Source organism: Trichechus manatus, unplaced genomic scaffold (genome assembly GCF_000243295.1).
Source record: "Trichechus manatus latirostris isolate Lorelei unplaced genomic scaffold, TriManLat1.0 scaffold00002, whole genome shotgun sequence".
NCBI classification, from domain to species: Eukaryota; Metazoa; Chordata; class Mammalia; order Sirenia; family Trichechidae; genus Trichechus; species Trichechus manatus.
Genome location: NW_004443938.1, coordinates 29,966,756 through 29,984,396, shown reverse-complemented (window position 1 = coordinate 29,984,396; position 17,641 = coordinate 29,966,756). Strand labels below are relative to the sequence as shown.

Below are 17,641 nucleotides of genomic sequence, written 5' to 3'. Positions count from 1 at the left end.
TCTCAAATAATAAACTAAACATAAAATCTCAGCAGAAGTCTGTCGATGTTGCCAAAGGGTATTAGTGAAAAAAACCTAAGTGCATGCTGTTTCCAAGGTTTATGGTGGTTTTTCTTTCAGAATAGTGATTTCTAGCTAAGGCTAAACTTCTCCAACCCTTATGAGGATTTTATTTTCATTCATTGCTGGTCCATAAGAAACATTTCAGTTTTATTATTTTCAGTGGGATTGTCATGCTTCAATAAGATTCATTACCCTACTCTATCCCGATCATTTTTCAAAATATTAATCAACTAGACTACTAGAAAAACCATAAAAATAGCAGAAAAATATTCTCTACTTAACCTGCACATAAATTTCTATTAGTTTATAAAATCATCCACGTCATATCAGTCTCTCTTGCAAGGATAAAAAGCACTAAGAATTTGTTGAGCATAACAAGTACTAAGAATTTGTGAAACTTAATGTTACTGTTAACCAACTTGAATTGAAAAATGTTTTACATTTTCTTCTTGGTTTTTGACTTCTGCGTTTATAAAGCTATATATCTTCTACAATTCATCCAGCCAACTTTTACTGAGTATCCCATGTGGTATGTGCACCAATCCATCATACATATATCAACCTGATTAAGTTTCCTAAATCTCAGCTGTAGATACATATAACCCCCCACTGCCTACTAAATTGTGTCTAGAGTCATTTCCCTAGAATTCAAGCTCTCCACAATACACAGTTCCCATGATCCAGCTGAGTCATTTCCCCAAATATGTCTTATCCTTTCCCTATCCATTAGCTGGGGGCAAACTCTTTTCTCTGCCTTGGAATGTTCTTTCTCATGGTCTCCCCCATTTCAAATGGTCCCTGTTACGGATTAAATTGTGTTCCCCGAAAATAAACGAGTTGAAATTCTAACCCCTGTCCTGTAAACGTGACTCTGTTTGGAAATAGGGATTTTCTTTTGTTATATCAGAGTAGGTTGGATTCTAAACCTAATCACTTCTGAGTTCTAAAAATAGCAGAATGACTCTGACAAGGATCACAATAGAGGGTCTCAGACGAATGGGAGAAAAACCCAAACTTTCACAAAAAAAAGACTAAACTTACTGGTCTGACAGAGACGGGAGAAGCCCCGAGAATATGGCCCCCAGACACCATTTAACTCCATACTGAAGTCACTCCTGAATCACCCTTCAGCCAAAGATTAGACAGGCCTATAAAACAAACGGTAACATACGTAGTTCAACCATGTATACGAGACTAAATGGGCACACCGGCCCAACACCAAAGAAGAAGGCAGAAAGGGACAGGAAAACTGTACGAATGGAAATGGGGAAACTGAGGTCGAGAAGGGGAGAGTGTTGACACATTACAGGGTTGGCAACCAATGTCACAAAACAATTTGTGTATTGTTTAATGAGAAACTAATTTGCTCTGTAAACTTTCACCTAAAGCACAATTGAAAAAAAAAAAAAAAAAGAGAGCAGAATGAACACAGAGGCACACCCAGGGAGAAGACAGACACCATGTGAGGATTGTCTATAAGCCAAGGACCGCCAAGGAACCAAGGAACACCCAGGGCTACCAACAAGAAAGGAATTGACACGGCTGAGACCCTAATTTGGACTTTCAGCATGCAGACTGTGAGAAATAAATTTCTATTCTTTAAAGCAATCCTCTTGTGGTATTTCTGTTATGGCAGCACTAGGTAACTAAGACAGTCCCCATTTCTAATGCCTCCTAGTCAGTGAAGTATCTCCTGTCACCAAACAAATGTCATTTCTCATCCATGAAACATCCATAGCCTTTTTTTTTTTTTTTGTTCTTTTCATTTCACCCTGTATAATAGTTACTTGTGAGTTTTTCAAATCTATTCATTCTGTTAAGACCGTAAGCTTCTGTAATGCAGGAACTGAATTTTAACCATTCGTTCATTCAATGTCCATTTCAGGAACATATAGTATTGTTTAGAGGATAAGAACTGGAGATCTGGAGCCCATTGCCTAGGTTTGAATTTTGATTATACCTAAAATGACCATAAATTTATTGTCCAAACTGGGACACTGTGTAAAGGGAAACAACAGGCATAAATCAGGAAATCAGCAAATTACTTAACCAACACCTTAGTTTCCTTCTTTTTAAAAATAATAATACTTTTTTCTCATACAGTTATGACGAGGATCAAATAAATGCATGTAAAGCACGTAGGATTATTATTACTATCAATGATACAGCCATGTATCAAGTGCCATATTAGTCAAGCAGATAAAAATATGGGTCTTACACTCAAGAAGCTTATATAGTTCAGTACAAGAGACAGATGTGTAAGCAAATAGGTACAATAAAGTATTTACAATGTTGAGGTAGCTATATGTACAGTGGAATCAAAGCCCAAATGCCAGCACATGAGACCAAAATGGTTTATATGTAAATGACTGACAGGTCAAATTATTTGCCTCCTTAGATTTAAATGGGGAAACAGGTGGAAATTTTTTTTAGTGTCATGGTTTCTTTGTGCTTTCAAGGTGTACACAATTGTATTTTAGTGATAGGCCTCTATAACCTTAATGTGTATGAGTAGGGGATGAAAGGAAATATGTAGGGTCAAGAGCGGAGCTGAGTAATACTTAACTGTGTGCTAAGTGTTTCTATAATACAAAACCACTGCAAAAGAGCAACAGTGAAGACAAAAAAGGGGAAAGTCAATTCTAGATGGGGAGTGATCAGGTAGGGCTTCAGGTAGGATGTTATTTTTTGAGATGAGCTTTAAAATGTGACCTCTAAGCACAGAGTCTAACAAGCAGAGTAAGGGCATGAATTAATTAAACTATGAGTTTATTGGAGGCCTTCACTGAATTTGGCATAGCTCATTACAGCGTATAAAAGGAGAACTTGGTGAAAAATCAGACTAAAGAATTAGTTAGGCCCCAGCTGCTAGGGCCCTGCATACAGTACTGTTGTTCATCTCTGTGTCCCATGCAGCAACTAGCACAGTGCCTTACACATAGTAGGTGTTCAATTAGTGTGTGTTAAAGTTAATTCATTTTTATTAGGCTAGGACATTTATAAAGGCAGGGAGTTGGTCTCAGCTCCTTTTTTTTTTGAATAGTCTAGAAAAATCTCTCTGTGTAGTTTCTTTGACCAATCCACGTCTAGTTTTACCTACGGAAATTTTATTAATAGAAACCAAACACTGAGCCATCTTTACATTCAGATGCCAAAGACTCCCCATGAGAGCAGAAAGCAAAGTTTCCTTTCACTTTGCATCTCCTTCTCCAGAAATTTTTGCCCCATGTTGTGTTTCCATGCCTCTAGCTCAAAGGGCAGATGGAGTCAGGGCTCCTTCAGCATTAAAATGCCCTTCTGAATTCCCCAAGTGCAGAGGCACGTGCTCTGAGGACTCTGAGGCAGTTTTCTTGTTTATTGATTTTTTTTTTCTCCTAATCTTTATAATATGGAGCCCTGGTGGTGGCACAGTGGTTAAGAGCTACGGCAAACTACAGCTGCTAACCAAAAGTTTGACAGTTTGAATCCACCAGCCACTCCTTGGAAACCCTATGGAGCAGTTCTACTCTGTCCTATAGGGTCACTATGAGTAAGAATCGATTCGATGTCAATGTATTTTTTTTTTTTTAAATCTTGATAGTAACTCATACAATTATGTTTTTTTTTTTTTTTCCTCTACATCTTAGAATCCACCACCCATCTGTCAGTTTGTCGTGCTGTGGTGGCTTGTGTGTTGCTATGATGCTGGAAGCTATGCCAGTAGTATTTCAGACACCAGCAGGGTCACTCATGGTGCATAGGTTTCAGCGGAGCTTCTAGACTAAGATAGACTAGAAAAGAAAGGTCTGGTGATCTACTTCAGAAAATGAGCCAGTGAAAACCCTATGGATCACAGCAGAATATTGTAAACACCTCCTCCCACCCTTACACTTTTTCCTAGGTCTATGAAAACAGATGTAATATACTTAGGTGTTAAGCCCATAAATTAATTGCTTGTCCAGGAACTTGTCTAGTCCTTAAAGGAATGTTGTTGTTAACTGCTTTCAAGTCAGCCCCTAACTCACTATGACTCCATGCACAACAGAATGAAATGCTGCCTGGTCCTGTGCCATCCCTATGATCAGTTGCAAATCGGACCATTGTGATCCTTAGAGTTTTCATGGGCTGGTTTTCAGAAGTAGATTGCAAGGCCTTTCTTCCTAGTCTGTCTTAGTCTGGAAGCTCCACTGAACTTGGTCAGCAACATAGCAACACATAAGCCTCCACTGACAGATTAGTGGTGGCTATGCATGAGTGCATTAAATGGAATCAAACCCATGTCTCCACATGGAAGGCAAGCATTCTACTACTGCTGAACCGTAAATGTCTGCAAACAAAGGATCGTTGTTGTTATTAGGTGCCCTTGAGCTGGTTCCTACTCATAACGACCCTATGTACAACAGAAGGAAATGCTGCTCGGTCTTGCACCATCCTCACAATCATTGCCATGTTTGAGCCCATTGTTGTAGCTACTGTATCAATCCATCTCGTTGAGTGTGTTCCTCTTTTTTGCTGACTTTACCAAGCATAATATCTTTCTCTGGGGACTAGTCCCTCCTAATAACCATGTACAGAGTATATGAGACAACATCTCATCATCATCGCTTCTAAGTATAGGTTCTGGCTGTACTTCTTCCAAGGCAGATTTCTTCATTTGTCTAGAAGTCCATGGTATATGCGATATTCTTCGACAACACCATAATTCAAAGGCATCAATACTTCTTCGGTCTTTCTTATTCATTGTCCAGGTTTTGCATGCATATGAGGCAATTGAAAATACCATGTCTTGGTCAGGCGCACCTGTCATTTGGTTTCTTGACTGCTGCTTCCATGGGCATTGACTGTGGATCCAAGTAAAATGAAATCCTTGACAACTTCAGTCTTTTCTCCGTTTATCATGATGTTGCTTATTGATCCAGTTGTGAGGATTTTTGTTTTCTTTATGTTGAGGTATAATCCATACTGAAGGCTGTAGTCTTTGATCTTCATCAGTAAGTGCTTCAAATACTCTTTGCTTTCAGCAAGGAATGTTGTGTCATCTGCATATCGCAGGTTGTTAATGAGTCTTCCTCCAATCCTGTTGCCACTTTCTTCTTCATATACAGGCATACCTTGGAGATATTTTGGGAATTGGTTCCAGACCACTACAATAAAGTGAATATCTCAATAAAGCGAGTCACACTAATTTTTTGGTTTCCCAGTGCTTATAAAAGTTATGTTTACACTATAATGTTGTCTTTTAAGTGTGCAATAGCATTACGTCTAAAAAAAATGTACATACCTTAATTAAAAAATACTTTATTGCTAAAAAATGCTAACCATCACCTTAGGCTTCAGTGAGTTGTAATCTTTTAGCTGGTAGAGGGTCTTGCTTCGATGTTGATGGCTGTTGACTGATCAAGGGTGTGGTTGCTGAAGGCTGGGGTGGCTGTGGCAATTTCTTAAAATAAGACAACAATGAAGTTTGCCACATTGATTAACTCTTCCTTTCATGAAAGATTTCTCTGTAGTATGCGATGTTGATAGCATTTTACCACAGTAGAACCTTCTTCAAAATTGGAGTCAATCCTCTCAAACCCTACTGCTGCTTTATGAACTAAATTTATCTAATATTCTAAATCTTTCATTTTTATTTCAACAATGTTCACAGCATCTTCACCAGGAGTAGATTCTGCCTCAAGAAACTACTTTGCTCATACCTGAGAAGCAGCTCCTCATCCGTTAAAGTTTTATCATGAGATTGCAGCAATTCAGTCACATCTTCAGGCTCCACTTCTAATTCTAGTTCTCTTGCTGTTTCCACCACATCCACAGTTACTTCCTCCGCTGAAGTTTTGAACCACTCAAAGTCATCCATGAGGATTGGAGTCAACTTCTTCCAAACACCTGTAAATGTTGATATTTTACCTCCTTCCATGAATCATGAATGTTCTTAATGGCATCTAGAATGATGAACCCTTTCCAGAAGATTTTCAATTGACTTTGCCCAGATACATCAGAGGAATCACCATCTACGGCAGCTATAGCCTTATGAAAGGTATTTCTTAAATAACAAGACTTGAAAGTCAAAATTACTCATTGATCCATGGACTGCAGAATGGATGTTGTGTTAGCAGGCATGAAAACAACATTAATCTCCTTGTACATCTCTATCAGAGCTCTTGGGTGACCAGGTGCATTGTCAATGAGCAGTAATATTTTGAAAGGAATCTTTTTTTTCTGAGCAGTAGGTCTCAGCAGTGGGCTTAAAATACTCAGTTAACCATGTTGTAAAAAGATGTATTGTCATCCAGGTTATATTGTTGCATTTATGGAGCCCAGGCAGAGTAGACTTAGCATAATTTTCAAGGGCCTTAGGATTTTGGGAATGGTAAATGAGCATTGGCTTCAACTTAAAGTCACCAGCTGCATTAGCCCCTAATAAGAGAGTCAGCCTGTCCTTTAAAGCTTTGAATCCAGGCCTTGGCTTCTCCTCTCTAGCTGTGAAAGTCCTAGATGGCATCTTCTTCCAGTATAAGGCTGTTTTGTCAACATTGAGAGTATGTTGTTTAGTGTAACCATCTTCATCAGTTATCTTAGCACGATCTTCAGGAACTTGCTGCAGCTTCCCCATCAGCACTTGCTGCTTCACCTTGCACTTTTATGTTATGGAAACGGCTTCTTTCCGTAGACCTTATGAACCAACCTCTGCTAGCTTCAAACTTTTCTTCTGTAGCTTCCTTACCTCTCTCAGCCTTCATAGAATTGAAGAGAATTAGGGCCTTGCTCTGGAGTGGGCTTTGGCTTAAGGGAATGTTGTGGCTGGTTTGATCTTCTATCCAGACCACAAAAACTTTCTCCATATCAGCAGTAAGTCTGTTTTGCTTTCTTATCATTCATGTGTTCACTAGAGTAGCACTTTTAATTTCCTTCAAGAACTTTTCCTTTGTGTTCACAACTTGGCTAACTGTTTGGAGCAAGAGGCCTAGATTTTGGCCTGTCTTGGCTTTTGACATGCCTTCCTCACTAAGCTTAATCATTTCTGGCTTTTGATTTAAAGTGAAAGGTGTGTGATACTTCCTTTCCCTTGAATACTTAGAAGCCATTGTAGGCTTATTAACTGGCCTAATTTCAATTTTGTTGTATCTCAGGGAATAAGAAGGCCTGAATAAAGGGAGATAGATGGGGGAACGGCTGGTTGGTGGAACAGTCAGAACACACACAATGTTTATCAATAAGTTCACTGTCTTATATGGGTGCAGTTTGTGGCACCCCCTAAAATTACAAAAGTAAAATTGAAGGTCATTGATCACAGATCACCATAACAGATATAATAAAATAATGAAAAAGTTTGAAATATTGTGAGAATTACCAAATGTGACACAGAGACACAAAGTGAGCACAAGACATTGGAAAAATGGCGCTGATAGACTTGTTTGAGGAAAGGTTACCACAAACCTTCAAATTGTAAAAAATGAAATATCTATGAAATGCAATAAAGCAAAGCACAATAAAACAAGCTATGCCTGTAGTCCAGCTTTTTGGATTATTTGCTCAGCATACAGATTGAATAAGTATGGTGAAAGGATACAACCCTGATGCATACCTTTCCTGATTGCAAACCACACAGTATCCCCTTGTTCTGTTCAAACAACTACCTCTTGTTCTAAGTATAGGTTCCTCATGAGCGCAATTAAGTGCTCTGGAATTCTTATTCTTCAAAATGTTGTCCATAATTTGTTATGAGCCACAAAGTCAAATGCTTTTGCATTGCCAATAAAACACAGGTAAACATCTTTCTGGTATTCTCTGATTTCAGCCAGGATCCTTTTGACTTCAGCAATGATGTCCCTCATTCCATATCCTCTTCTGAATCCGGCTTGAATTTCTGGCAGTTCCATGTCAATGTACTGTGGCAAACATTTTTGAATGATCTTCACCAAAATTTTACTTGTGTGTGATATTAATGACATTGTTCAATAGTTTCCACTTTCTGTTGGATTACCTTTCTTTGGAATGGGTACAAATATGGATCTCTTCCAGTCAGTTGGCCAGGTAGCTGTCTTCCAAATTTCTTGGCATAGATAAGTAAATGCTTCCAGTGTTGCATCCTTTTGTTGAAACAACTCAGTTGGTATTCTGTCAATTCCTGGGGCCTTGTTTTTCACCAATGCCTTCAGCGCAGCTTGGACTTCTTCCTTCAGTACCATCGGTTCTTGATCATATGCTGCTACCTCCTGAAATGGTTGAACGTCGACCAATTATTTTTGGTACAGTGACTTTATGTATTCCTTCCATCTTCTTTTGATGTTTCTTGCACTGTTCAATATTTTCCCTGTAGAATTCTTCAATATTGCATAGAATTTTTTCTTCAGTTCTCTCAGCTTGAGAAATGCCAAGCATGTTCTTCCCTTTTGGTTTTATAACTCCAGGTCTTTGCACATTTCATTATAATACTTTATTTTGTCTTCTCGATCTGACCTTGGAAATCTTCTGTTCAGCGCTTTTACTTTATCATTTCTTCCATTTGTTTTAGCTACTCTATGTTCAAGAACAAGTTTCAGAGTCTCTTCTGAGATCCATTTTGGTCTTTTCTTTCTTTCCTGTCTTTTTTATGACCTTCTGTTTTCTTCATGTTTGATGTCCTTGATGTCATTCCACAACTTGTCTGGTCTTAGGTCATTAGTGTTCAATGTGTCAAATCTATTCTTGAGATAGTCTCTACATTCAGGTGGGATATACTCAAGGTTGTACTTTGGCTCTCATGGATTTGTTCTAATTTTCTTCAGCTTCAGCTTGAGCTTGCGTATGAGCAATTGATGGTTTGTTCTGCAGTCGGCCCCTGGCCTTGTTCTGACTGATGATATTGAGGAATAAACCCCGTTACTGTCGAGTTGATTCTGACTCATAGAGACCCTATAGGACAGAGTAGAATTGCTTCATAGAGTTTCCAAGGAGCACCTGGTGGATTCAAACTGCCGACCTTTTGGTTAGCAGCTGTAGCACTTAACCACTATGCCACCAGGGTTTCCTACTGAGGAATATATCCTTTTAAGTTGATTAGGGATCTGCACAGTAAACCAGAAGGGGCTCTAAATCAACAGCAACAACAAAAGAACTTCAGGTAGAAGAACATGTGATTTATGTTTCATCCATCATTAGACAAAAAGCAACTATTTACAAAAAATGTAATTAATGACTGTTGGCAAAACTTACATGGGAACAATGGTCATCAAATATATCAATATTCTTTTTCCCTATAAAAAGGATAAATAAGAACACAAAACCAGGCAATATGTGGTTCAGGCCTTCATTAAAAATTTTTCAGGGTTTCAACATACGTACCACTTTTCTTTCTTGATAGTATCATTTTGATACTATTTTATTTTCATATTATTAAATTCTTCTATTATTGCATAGATCATTTGTAAGTCTGCTGCCTGAGTGGCCTTTGTTATTTTTGCCCTGGATTTCTACACTAGCCTTTTAACTAATTTCTTGCTCTCTCTAACCAAAAAACCAAACCAAACCCACTGCTGTCGAGTCGATTTCAACTTATAGCAACCCTATAGGAGTGGAAGAGAGAGACTAGAAAAGAAAAGAATGGAATGCAATATTATTGATTTCAGTTTTGATGTTATCTCTATACTTATGCTAAGTATGCGATAATATGTTTACTAAAGATTTAAATCATGAAGAGAAATGAGCAGCAGTGTTGAAAAGTTGTGTGACAGTGGTGGTATGGGTGGTGGTCTCAGCCTGCACAGCTGACATTCAGAAGGGGTAGCTCATGCATCTGGATTGTTGTTGTTGGTTGCCATCGAGTCACTCCAACTCATGGTGACCTTATGTATAACAGAATGAAATGGTACCCAGTCCTGTGCCATCTTCATGGTCATTGGTATATTTGAGCCCTTTGCTGTGGCTATTGTGTCAGTTCATCTCATTGACGGTTTCACTGACCCTCTACTTAACCAAACATGATGTCCTTTTCTAGTGATTGGTTTTTTCCTGATAACATGTCCAAAGTAAGCAAGCAGATGTCACACCATCCTCCCTTCTAAGGAGCATCCTGGTTGTATTTCTTCTAAGACTGATTTGTTTAGTCTCTGGAATTCCATGGTATATTCAATATTCTTTGCCAAGACTACAATTTAAATTCATCAATTCTTCTATCTTCCTTTTTCATTTGCATTTGGGTAGACATCTCAAATTCCAACTCTACCAAGTCAAAACTGCAAAAGCAATTGAAACTGTGCCAGAGAAAATGAACTTAAGATTGAATATGTAAGAATACTGTACTAGAAAACAGATTTTTAAGTAAATGACTAAACACTGTAAATTATGGAGACTGATCATGTGCTATATTTCTTGGCACAAGAACAGTAAGATGACCAGACCACCTTTAACTTACAGCGTTCCTTTCCTCTAGAATGCCATCAATAATCAAAAGAAGGAATAGCCTTCATTCTTCCTCCAAAAGACACATTTCTCTTGGACTAAGCAGGATTTGAAATAAATGCCACAAGCAATTTAAATTAAGATTTAAGTAAATATTAGAAATTGGTCATGTTTGGACAATTATACAGCCTGGGATAATCCCTGGCAATTTTCCTTCATTATGCAGAAATGAAATTAGGCGTGTTTAATAAATAAAAATAATGCTATTCCATTGGCCTGAAAGCAATCAAAGCATTTTCCTGACCCGTATTTGCCAAACTTTGTACAAGTGAACCTTACCGTGAAAAAAAAACAAAAACAAAAACAAATTACATATGATATAATGTTACAAATGGTGGTATATAATATATGGTATGGTAGTGAGGACTAACTTTATAGGAAGTTTGGAACTCCTTCCTCCAGTAATGAACATATTTTGTGGAAAGAGAAATGGTGTGTTTTTTAACTCCTTCTTTTCCAAAAACCAGTAACTTATACAAAGCGTTTAAAAATAGAGGTGTAAGCAGAGAAAGCAGCCTGTAATCCCAGAATCACAGACTGTCCTGTTGGTAGAAATCAAAAAGACCCTATAAAAAAACCAAAAAAAACCCATTGCCGTCAAGCAGATTCCCGCTCATAGCAACCCTGGACTGTAAGGGGTCTGGTAATTCCCTGGATCTATTTACAAATGTTTTTGTCTGATTATTTTTTTTAGGGGAGGGAGTTTATAGATTTTATCCAATTCTCATAAAATTGGGTGATTCCCCCCAAATTAAGAAAGAAAAAACTCATCCAATCAACCTGTTTAGCTTTGAGTCATTCACATCACAGCCTTGTATTTAGGATCCTGTCCTAGAACATTCCAGGAGAGAGTTTGAAGACATTAATAGTTATTTTCCAAGGAACCTGCTGGCTCTTGGGAGATGCAGCTACTAGTTTTTGTATCTTAATGTTATATGGTTTGAGGCATGCTGTTAAAATAGTTAAAGTTGGGGAGGCCTAGTTCATCTGAGCTTGTTTCGTATGTAAATATGCTCTTCTCTTTGCAGGTAGATAGCAGCAGAGGTAGACCCTTTTGAGCACAACACCAGTGCCAACCAATTTCTATCTAAGGAGACCCATATTCCAACAGAATACTCCTGATGGAAAACAATCCAGTCTGTGATTGCTGAATCTCAATAGCATGATCAAAAACCTACTGCTGAACCTCATTGTAAGCCTGAGTCCTAATTGGAAATCCCCTGTGATGAGAACCTACCATTCCTCAAAGCCACATTTCCATTTTTGGATTACCAGTTGCTGTAAAGTCGATTCCAACTTGTAGAGACTCTATAGGACAGAATAGAGCTGCCCCATAGGGTTTCCAAGGCTGTAACATTTACAGAAGCAGATCACCAGGTCTTTTCTCTCATTGAGCAGCTTGTGGGTTGGAACTGCCGGCCTTATGGTTAGCAGCAGATCATTTAACCACTGGGCCACCAGGGCTTCTTAGTTTTGGATTAGTATACGTATATTACAGTTCATCTTTCTACTCCTTGTATCCATTTTTCTTTGTTTTTGTGAATCAACTTTATTGATTACACCTGTTATAGGAGCACAGTTTAATGAGATTTGACAAAAGTATAAACTGATGTAACCACCATCACAATCAAGACGCAGAACATTGCCATCACCCTAAAAGGCTACTCATGCCCTTAGCAATCAATGTCTCCCATCAACCACAGCAAACTGTTGAATTCATTGCCTTCTCTAACTTAGATCCTACTGCCTCCTTTCTGTAAGGAACCTTGTGATTACATTAAGCCCACCTGGATAATCTAGGATATTCTCCCCATCTCAAGATCCTTAATTTAATCACATGTTATAAGTTCCTTCTGCTGTGTAAAGTAACATATTTACATATTTATAGATTCCAGGGATTAGGATTTTGACATCTTTGGGGAGGACATTATTCAGCCTACTATATATATTGAAGTATTTTCAGCTGAAATGATAAATCTGGGATTTGCTGCAGAAGAGAGAGAATGGAAAAGGGAGAGAGGAAGAGAAAGAGAAGGTAAGAGGGGAAAATCATGAGGGGGAGGATAAAATAAGATAGCCCAAATGTTAATAATGTTGAGGCTGAGTGATGGATACATGGGAATTCATTTTAATATTTTCTTTACCTTCATATAGATTCAAAATGTTTTATAATCAAAAGTTTAAAAAGTGATCCTGGCCCTTGACTCTTCACCCAATGACATGGTAACCCAAGATACCTTAATAGAAATTCAGATTCACAAATTCATTGTTAAAGTTTTGATTATTTAAGTGTAGTTGTAAATAATCTAGTAGAACCTTAAAGTCATAGGTTTATAATTTTAAAATCTCAAAACAATTATCAACATGTTTCCGTGTTCCCCTGGGTTTCCTGAACTGCCTTGACCACCCCACCCTGCTCAGACCTGCCTTAAGAATTTTAACTGGCCCTTCCACCCACTGCCCTGTCAGGGATAACGAGGATCCTCTTGTCCACCAGCCCACCAACATTCTACTGGAGTCTCAAAGATTCCATTGCCCCCTGTTGGGGCCTGAGCTGGGGTGGACAATTCAAATCCATTGCCATCAAGTCCATTCTGACTCATGACAACTCCATGTGCTACAGAGTAGAACTGAGCTCCGTAGGGTATTCTTGGCTGTAACTTAATGGAAGCAGATTGCTAAACCTTTTCTTCTGTGGTGCCACTGGGTGGATTGAAACTGCCAACCTTTAGGTTAGCAGTCAAGCACAAACCATTTAGGGAGGGCTGTATTTCTTTGAAGGAGTGCTGGTGGCACAGTAGTTAAGCACTCAGTTCTTCTAACCTTTTCGGTTGGCAGTTTGGACTTACCAGCCTCTCTGTGGAGAAAGATGTAGTGATCTGCTTCTGTAAAGATGTACAGCCCTGGAAACCCTATGGGGGCAGTTCTACTGTGTCCTATAGGGTTGCTATGAGTCAGGAAACACTCGAGGGCAATGGGTTGTATTTTACTGGGGAGAAGTAGAGGTAGAGACTGCCATTGTCTGAGCTACAACTACAAAGTAGCATTCCTGGCCCGTGTTAGGTTGTTCTTAGGTGCTGTCAAGTCAGCATTATGTACAACAGAACAACATGTTTCCCGGTGCTGTGCCATCCTCACAATCCTTGCTATGTTCGAGCCCATTGTTGTAGCTGTTGTGTCAATCTGTCTTGCTGAGTGTCTTCCTCTTTTTCGCTGACTCCCTACTTTACCAGGCATGATGTCCTTCTCCAGGGTTTGGTCCCTCCTGATAACATGTCTGAAGAACATGAGATAAAGTATTGCCATCCTTGCTTCTAAGGAGCATTCTGGCTGTACTTCTTCAAAGACAGATTTGTTGTTTCTTCTGGCAGTCCATGGTATATTCAGTATTCTTTGCTAGCACCATAATTCAAAGGCATCAATTCTTTTTCAGTCTTCCTTATTCATTGTCCAGATTTCACATGCATACAAGGCGATTGAAAAAACCATGGCTTGGATCAGGCACACCTTAGTCTTCAAGGTGACATCTTTACTTTTTAACACTTTAAAGAGATTTTTTTGCAGCAGATTTGCCCAATGCAGTACATTGTTTGATTTCTTGACTTCTGCTTCCATGGCGTTGGTTATGGATCCAAGTAAAATGAAATCCTTGATGACTTCAATATTTTCTTCATATATCATGATGTTGCTTATTGGTCTAGTTGTGAGGATTTTTTTTTTTTTTTTTAATGTTGTGGTGTAATCTACACTGAAGGCTATAGTCTTTGATCTTCATCAGTAAGTTCTTCAGGTTGTCTTAAGGACCGACATAAATATCTTGCTATAGAATAAGATGACCGGTTGGTAGGAAATGAAGTGCTTGTGTAAAATGTCAGCGTCTGTTAAGTCCTGAAAGGAACATTTTCTCCCTTTGGAGTCAAGAAGATAGAATCCTTATATTTTAGGTCCCAAATTAGGGCTGCGTGGAAAAAAAACTATGAAGCAGGACAAACTTGTTTTAAGCTATCTTCACCTCTTTTCCCCTCCATATTTCTGGAGGATTCAGGAAAATTCTGTAACACCTAAATTCAGGATTTCAGGTACTTGCATCCTGCATAGTGGGGAATGGGGAGATAAGTTTTTGATCAGAAGAGCTGAAATGCTTATCAGATTGAATGGTTTTCAGAGCTAAAAGTTGTGTTAGAGTTTCTCTAGAACAATTCACATTTCTTAGGAGAAAACTTAGGTCCACAGAAATCCCATATGGCAGCACATACCCTGGCTTCTAATTAGAAAAAAGAAAACTGCCCCAAAAATTTGTAGTTAAAATTTTTATTTTTCATAAGACACACTGGGAAGAATACGGACATGCTAAGAGATCTTGCTTTTAAAGGACCAGGCACAACAGCGTATGAGCCTTGGGATTTTTCCAGGTGTTCAGGAGTCTCACAGTTCATTTAAAATTCTGTGTGGAAGGGACTCCACCTCACCAGTGGAGCTTAACCTTCATCTCTCCTTCTGAGCAAAGGCTCTGAAAATCCACAAGAAGGCGCTCCACACCATATTTTGTTCCGTCTCCCTCCTGATGCGTCTACATTCAGCTTCCAGCCTTTCTGTCCCCTGCCTCGTTAGCTTTCTCAGTGTGGGTGAGGGCACACATTTCGTCGTTTTGATGGAAAATAAAGAGGTTTTCTGCTATACAAACATCATTTTTTAAACCTTAATATAAAAGGCATAAGAGACTCTCACATTTTTTTCTCTAAACATTGTTAGAGCTATGTTAACAAAAAAGATTTCATTTTCATGGATGCAACTGTAATTATTCATATTACCAGCAGATGGCGATGCGACACTAATAATACTTTAGTGTCCAATTCTGGCAAGATGGGTTATTAATTCTTTAAGAGTTGATAGATCTATATAGGAGTCCCTGGGTGAAACAAACGGTTAAGTACTTGGCTACTAGCCAAATGGTTGGCGATTCAAACCCATTCAAAGGCACCTCAGAAGACAAGCCTGATAATCTTCTTCCAAAAGGTCACAGCCTTGAAAACCTTAAGGAGCAGTTCTATTCTGCAAACATGGGATTGCCATGAGTCTGAATTGATTTGACTACAACAAATTACAACAGATCCATATAGTAAATAAATGTTTATGGAGCTCCTACTATGTGCCAGGATCTGATTTAGACTCTGGGATGTATAGGTTAGCAAAGCCGGCAAAAACACTGCTCTTATGGAGCCTACTTCAAGCGAAGTGATGTGGACAAGCAAGGAAATTGTCCCAGCCTTGTTGCTTTTAATTTCTTCTTACCCTTCCTTACTTCATTGAAAGTCACATTTCTGAGAGAAAAATATAATGAAAACGAAAAATAAATAAAGCTTTTTCTGGATGAGGAGACTTAAGAAAGATAATTTGCTCAAATACGACTAACAATGGTTAGGTCCAAGTCAGTCAACCCAGTATTTTCTGTATTTATTATGGCAAGACACTGATTCTCAAGGTCACAAATTCAGGGATTAAAAGTTCTAGTCCTTGCCTTGTCGCTAACTCTTTGTCGTTTCTTAAGCAAATAATTTAGTATTTCTAGGCCTTTATTAATGAGCCCTCGTGGCACAATGTTTAAGCACTCGGCTGCCAACCAAAAGATTGGCAGTTCTAACCCATCCGGTGGCTCCACGGGAGAAAGACCTGGTGATCTGCTTCCGTAAAGATTACAGCCAAGAAAACTCTATGGGGCACTTCTACTCTGTCACATGGAGTCACTATGAGTTGGAATCAGTTGGACGGCACCCAACCCAACAACAGCCCTGTATTTAGTTTTCTGTAAAATTAAAACATTGGACTAGGTAAGTAGGATCAAGCATTTTTACCAGTGGATTTTTTTTTTCCACCAATAAACTCTTATCGAGAAGTTTAATACATAAAATAAAGAGAACTTATCCCTCTTGGATTTCCCTCTTTCTCCGCTGAATCTTAGCCCTCCTCAGAGCACAATTTGAAAACTGCCAGTCTGGATGATGTAACAAGTATCTTCGAGTTCCAAATATTCATTATTCTTCACATGCATTGAATTAAATGTGAGATAGCATTTGGTGCTTGGTAAAGGCTAAGTCCTGAAGGTGATGACACTCTGTTGTAGTTAGCCATTAAGAGCAAAGGGCAACTGATATTTAAAGCGTTTTCAGTATTTTCAATACACTGTCTTCTGTGTAAGACATATCTTCATGCTTTACAGTGCCCATAAATGCAAAAGCCAGTCTCAGCTGTGAACATCCTCTGGCACATGTGCTCAGAGACAAAAAGGTTGTCTACGGAGAACTCTGGCTCCCCTGCATTTAGCATCAAGGATAGGATTTTGGCTCCAATAAGCACCAAAAACCAGGTTGGTTTGGTTTACAGCTGAATCATGGGGGACTTGACCAAAAAAAAAAAAAAAAACCAAACCAAACTCGTTGCCATTGAGTCAATTCTGATTCATAGAGACCCTATAGGACAGAGTAGATTGGCCCCATAGGGTTTCCAATGAGTGACTGGTGGATTTGAACTGCTGACCCTTTGATTAGCAGCCAAGCTCTTAACCACCGCACGAAAGAGCTCTGGAAACTACATGGCCATAGGCAGTGGTGGGAAGGGTGACTTAAGGTCAAAGGAGTACAGGAGAGTAGCTAAGAGGAGAGACTCTCAAATTAGCCTTCCTGGGTATACATCCCAGCTCCTGGGTATCCATCACCTTGGAAAAGTTAGGTTCCTAAATTTTAATTTTGGATAATAACGACCTACTTCATAGGAATGATTAGACCTTATAGGGCAAATACCCAGTGACCAATTGCTGTCAAGTCACTTCTGACTCATGGCAACCCAACGTGTGTCAGAGTAGAATTGTGCTCCAAAGGATTTCTAATGACTGATTTTTCATACATAGATCTCCAGGCCTTTCTCTGGGTGGACACAAATTTCCAACCTTTAGGTAAACAGCTAAGTGAGTTGATCATTTGCACCACCAAGGGAGAGGGCAAATAATAGTAGTCAAATAATAGAAGGATATGAATACCAAGTAAAAATCACAATTGTCTCTTGCACGATTCTTGCAAATGCCTCCAGACTGGTTTCCTCACTGTTACTCTTGTAACCTTTCAATCCGTTCTCCACACAGCAGACTGAGTGACTTTCAGAAAAT

General features: G+C 38.9%; 1 protein-coding gene across 2 annotated transcripts in view; it reads left to right on the top strand.

Annotated features, from left to right (window-relative positions):
- ADGRG6 (adhesion G protein-coupled receptor G6) overlaps positions 1-6,094 on the top strand; it is a 157,437-nt gene extending 151,343 nt beyond the window's left edge. The window contains exon 26 of one of the 2 annotated variants that reach the window (XM_023729619.1): positions 5,857-6,094. In XM_023729619.1, the coding sequence (XP_023585387.1) occupies positions 5,857-5,880 (24 nt within the window). In that variant the 3' untranslated portion in view covers positions 5,881-6,094. Of the gene's footprint in view, positions 1-5,692; positions 5,835-5,856 lie in introns of those variants that run through there. The other variant, XM_023729625.1, reaches the window with a different exon arrangement.
- The last annotated feature ends 11,547 nt before the right edge of the window (positions 6,095-17,641 follow it).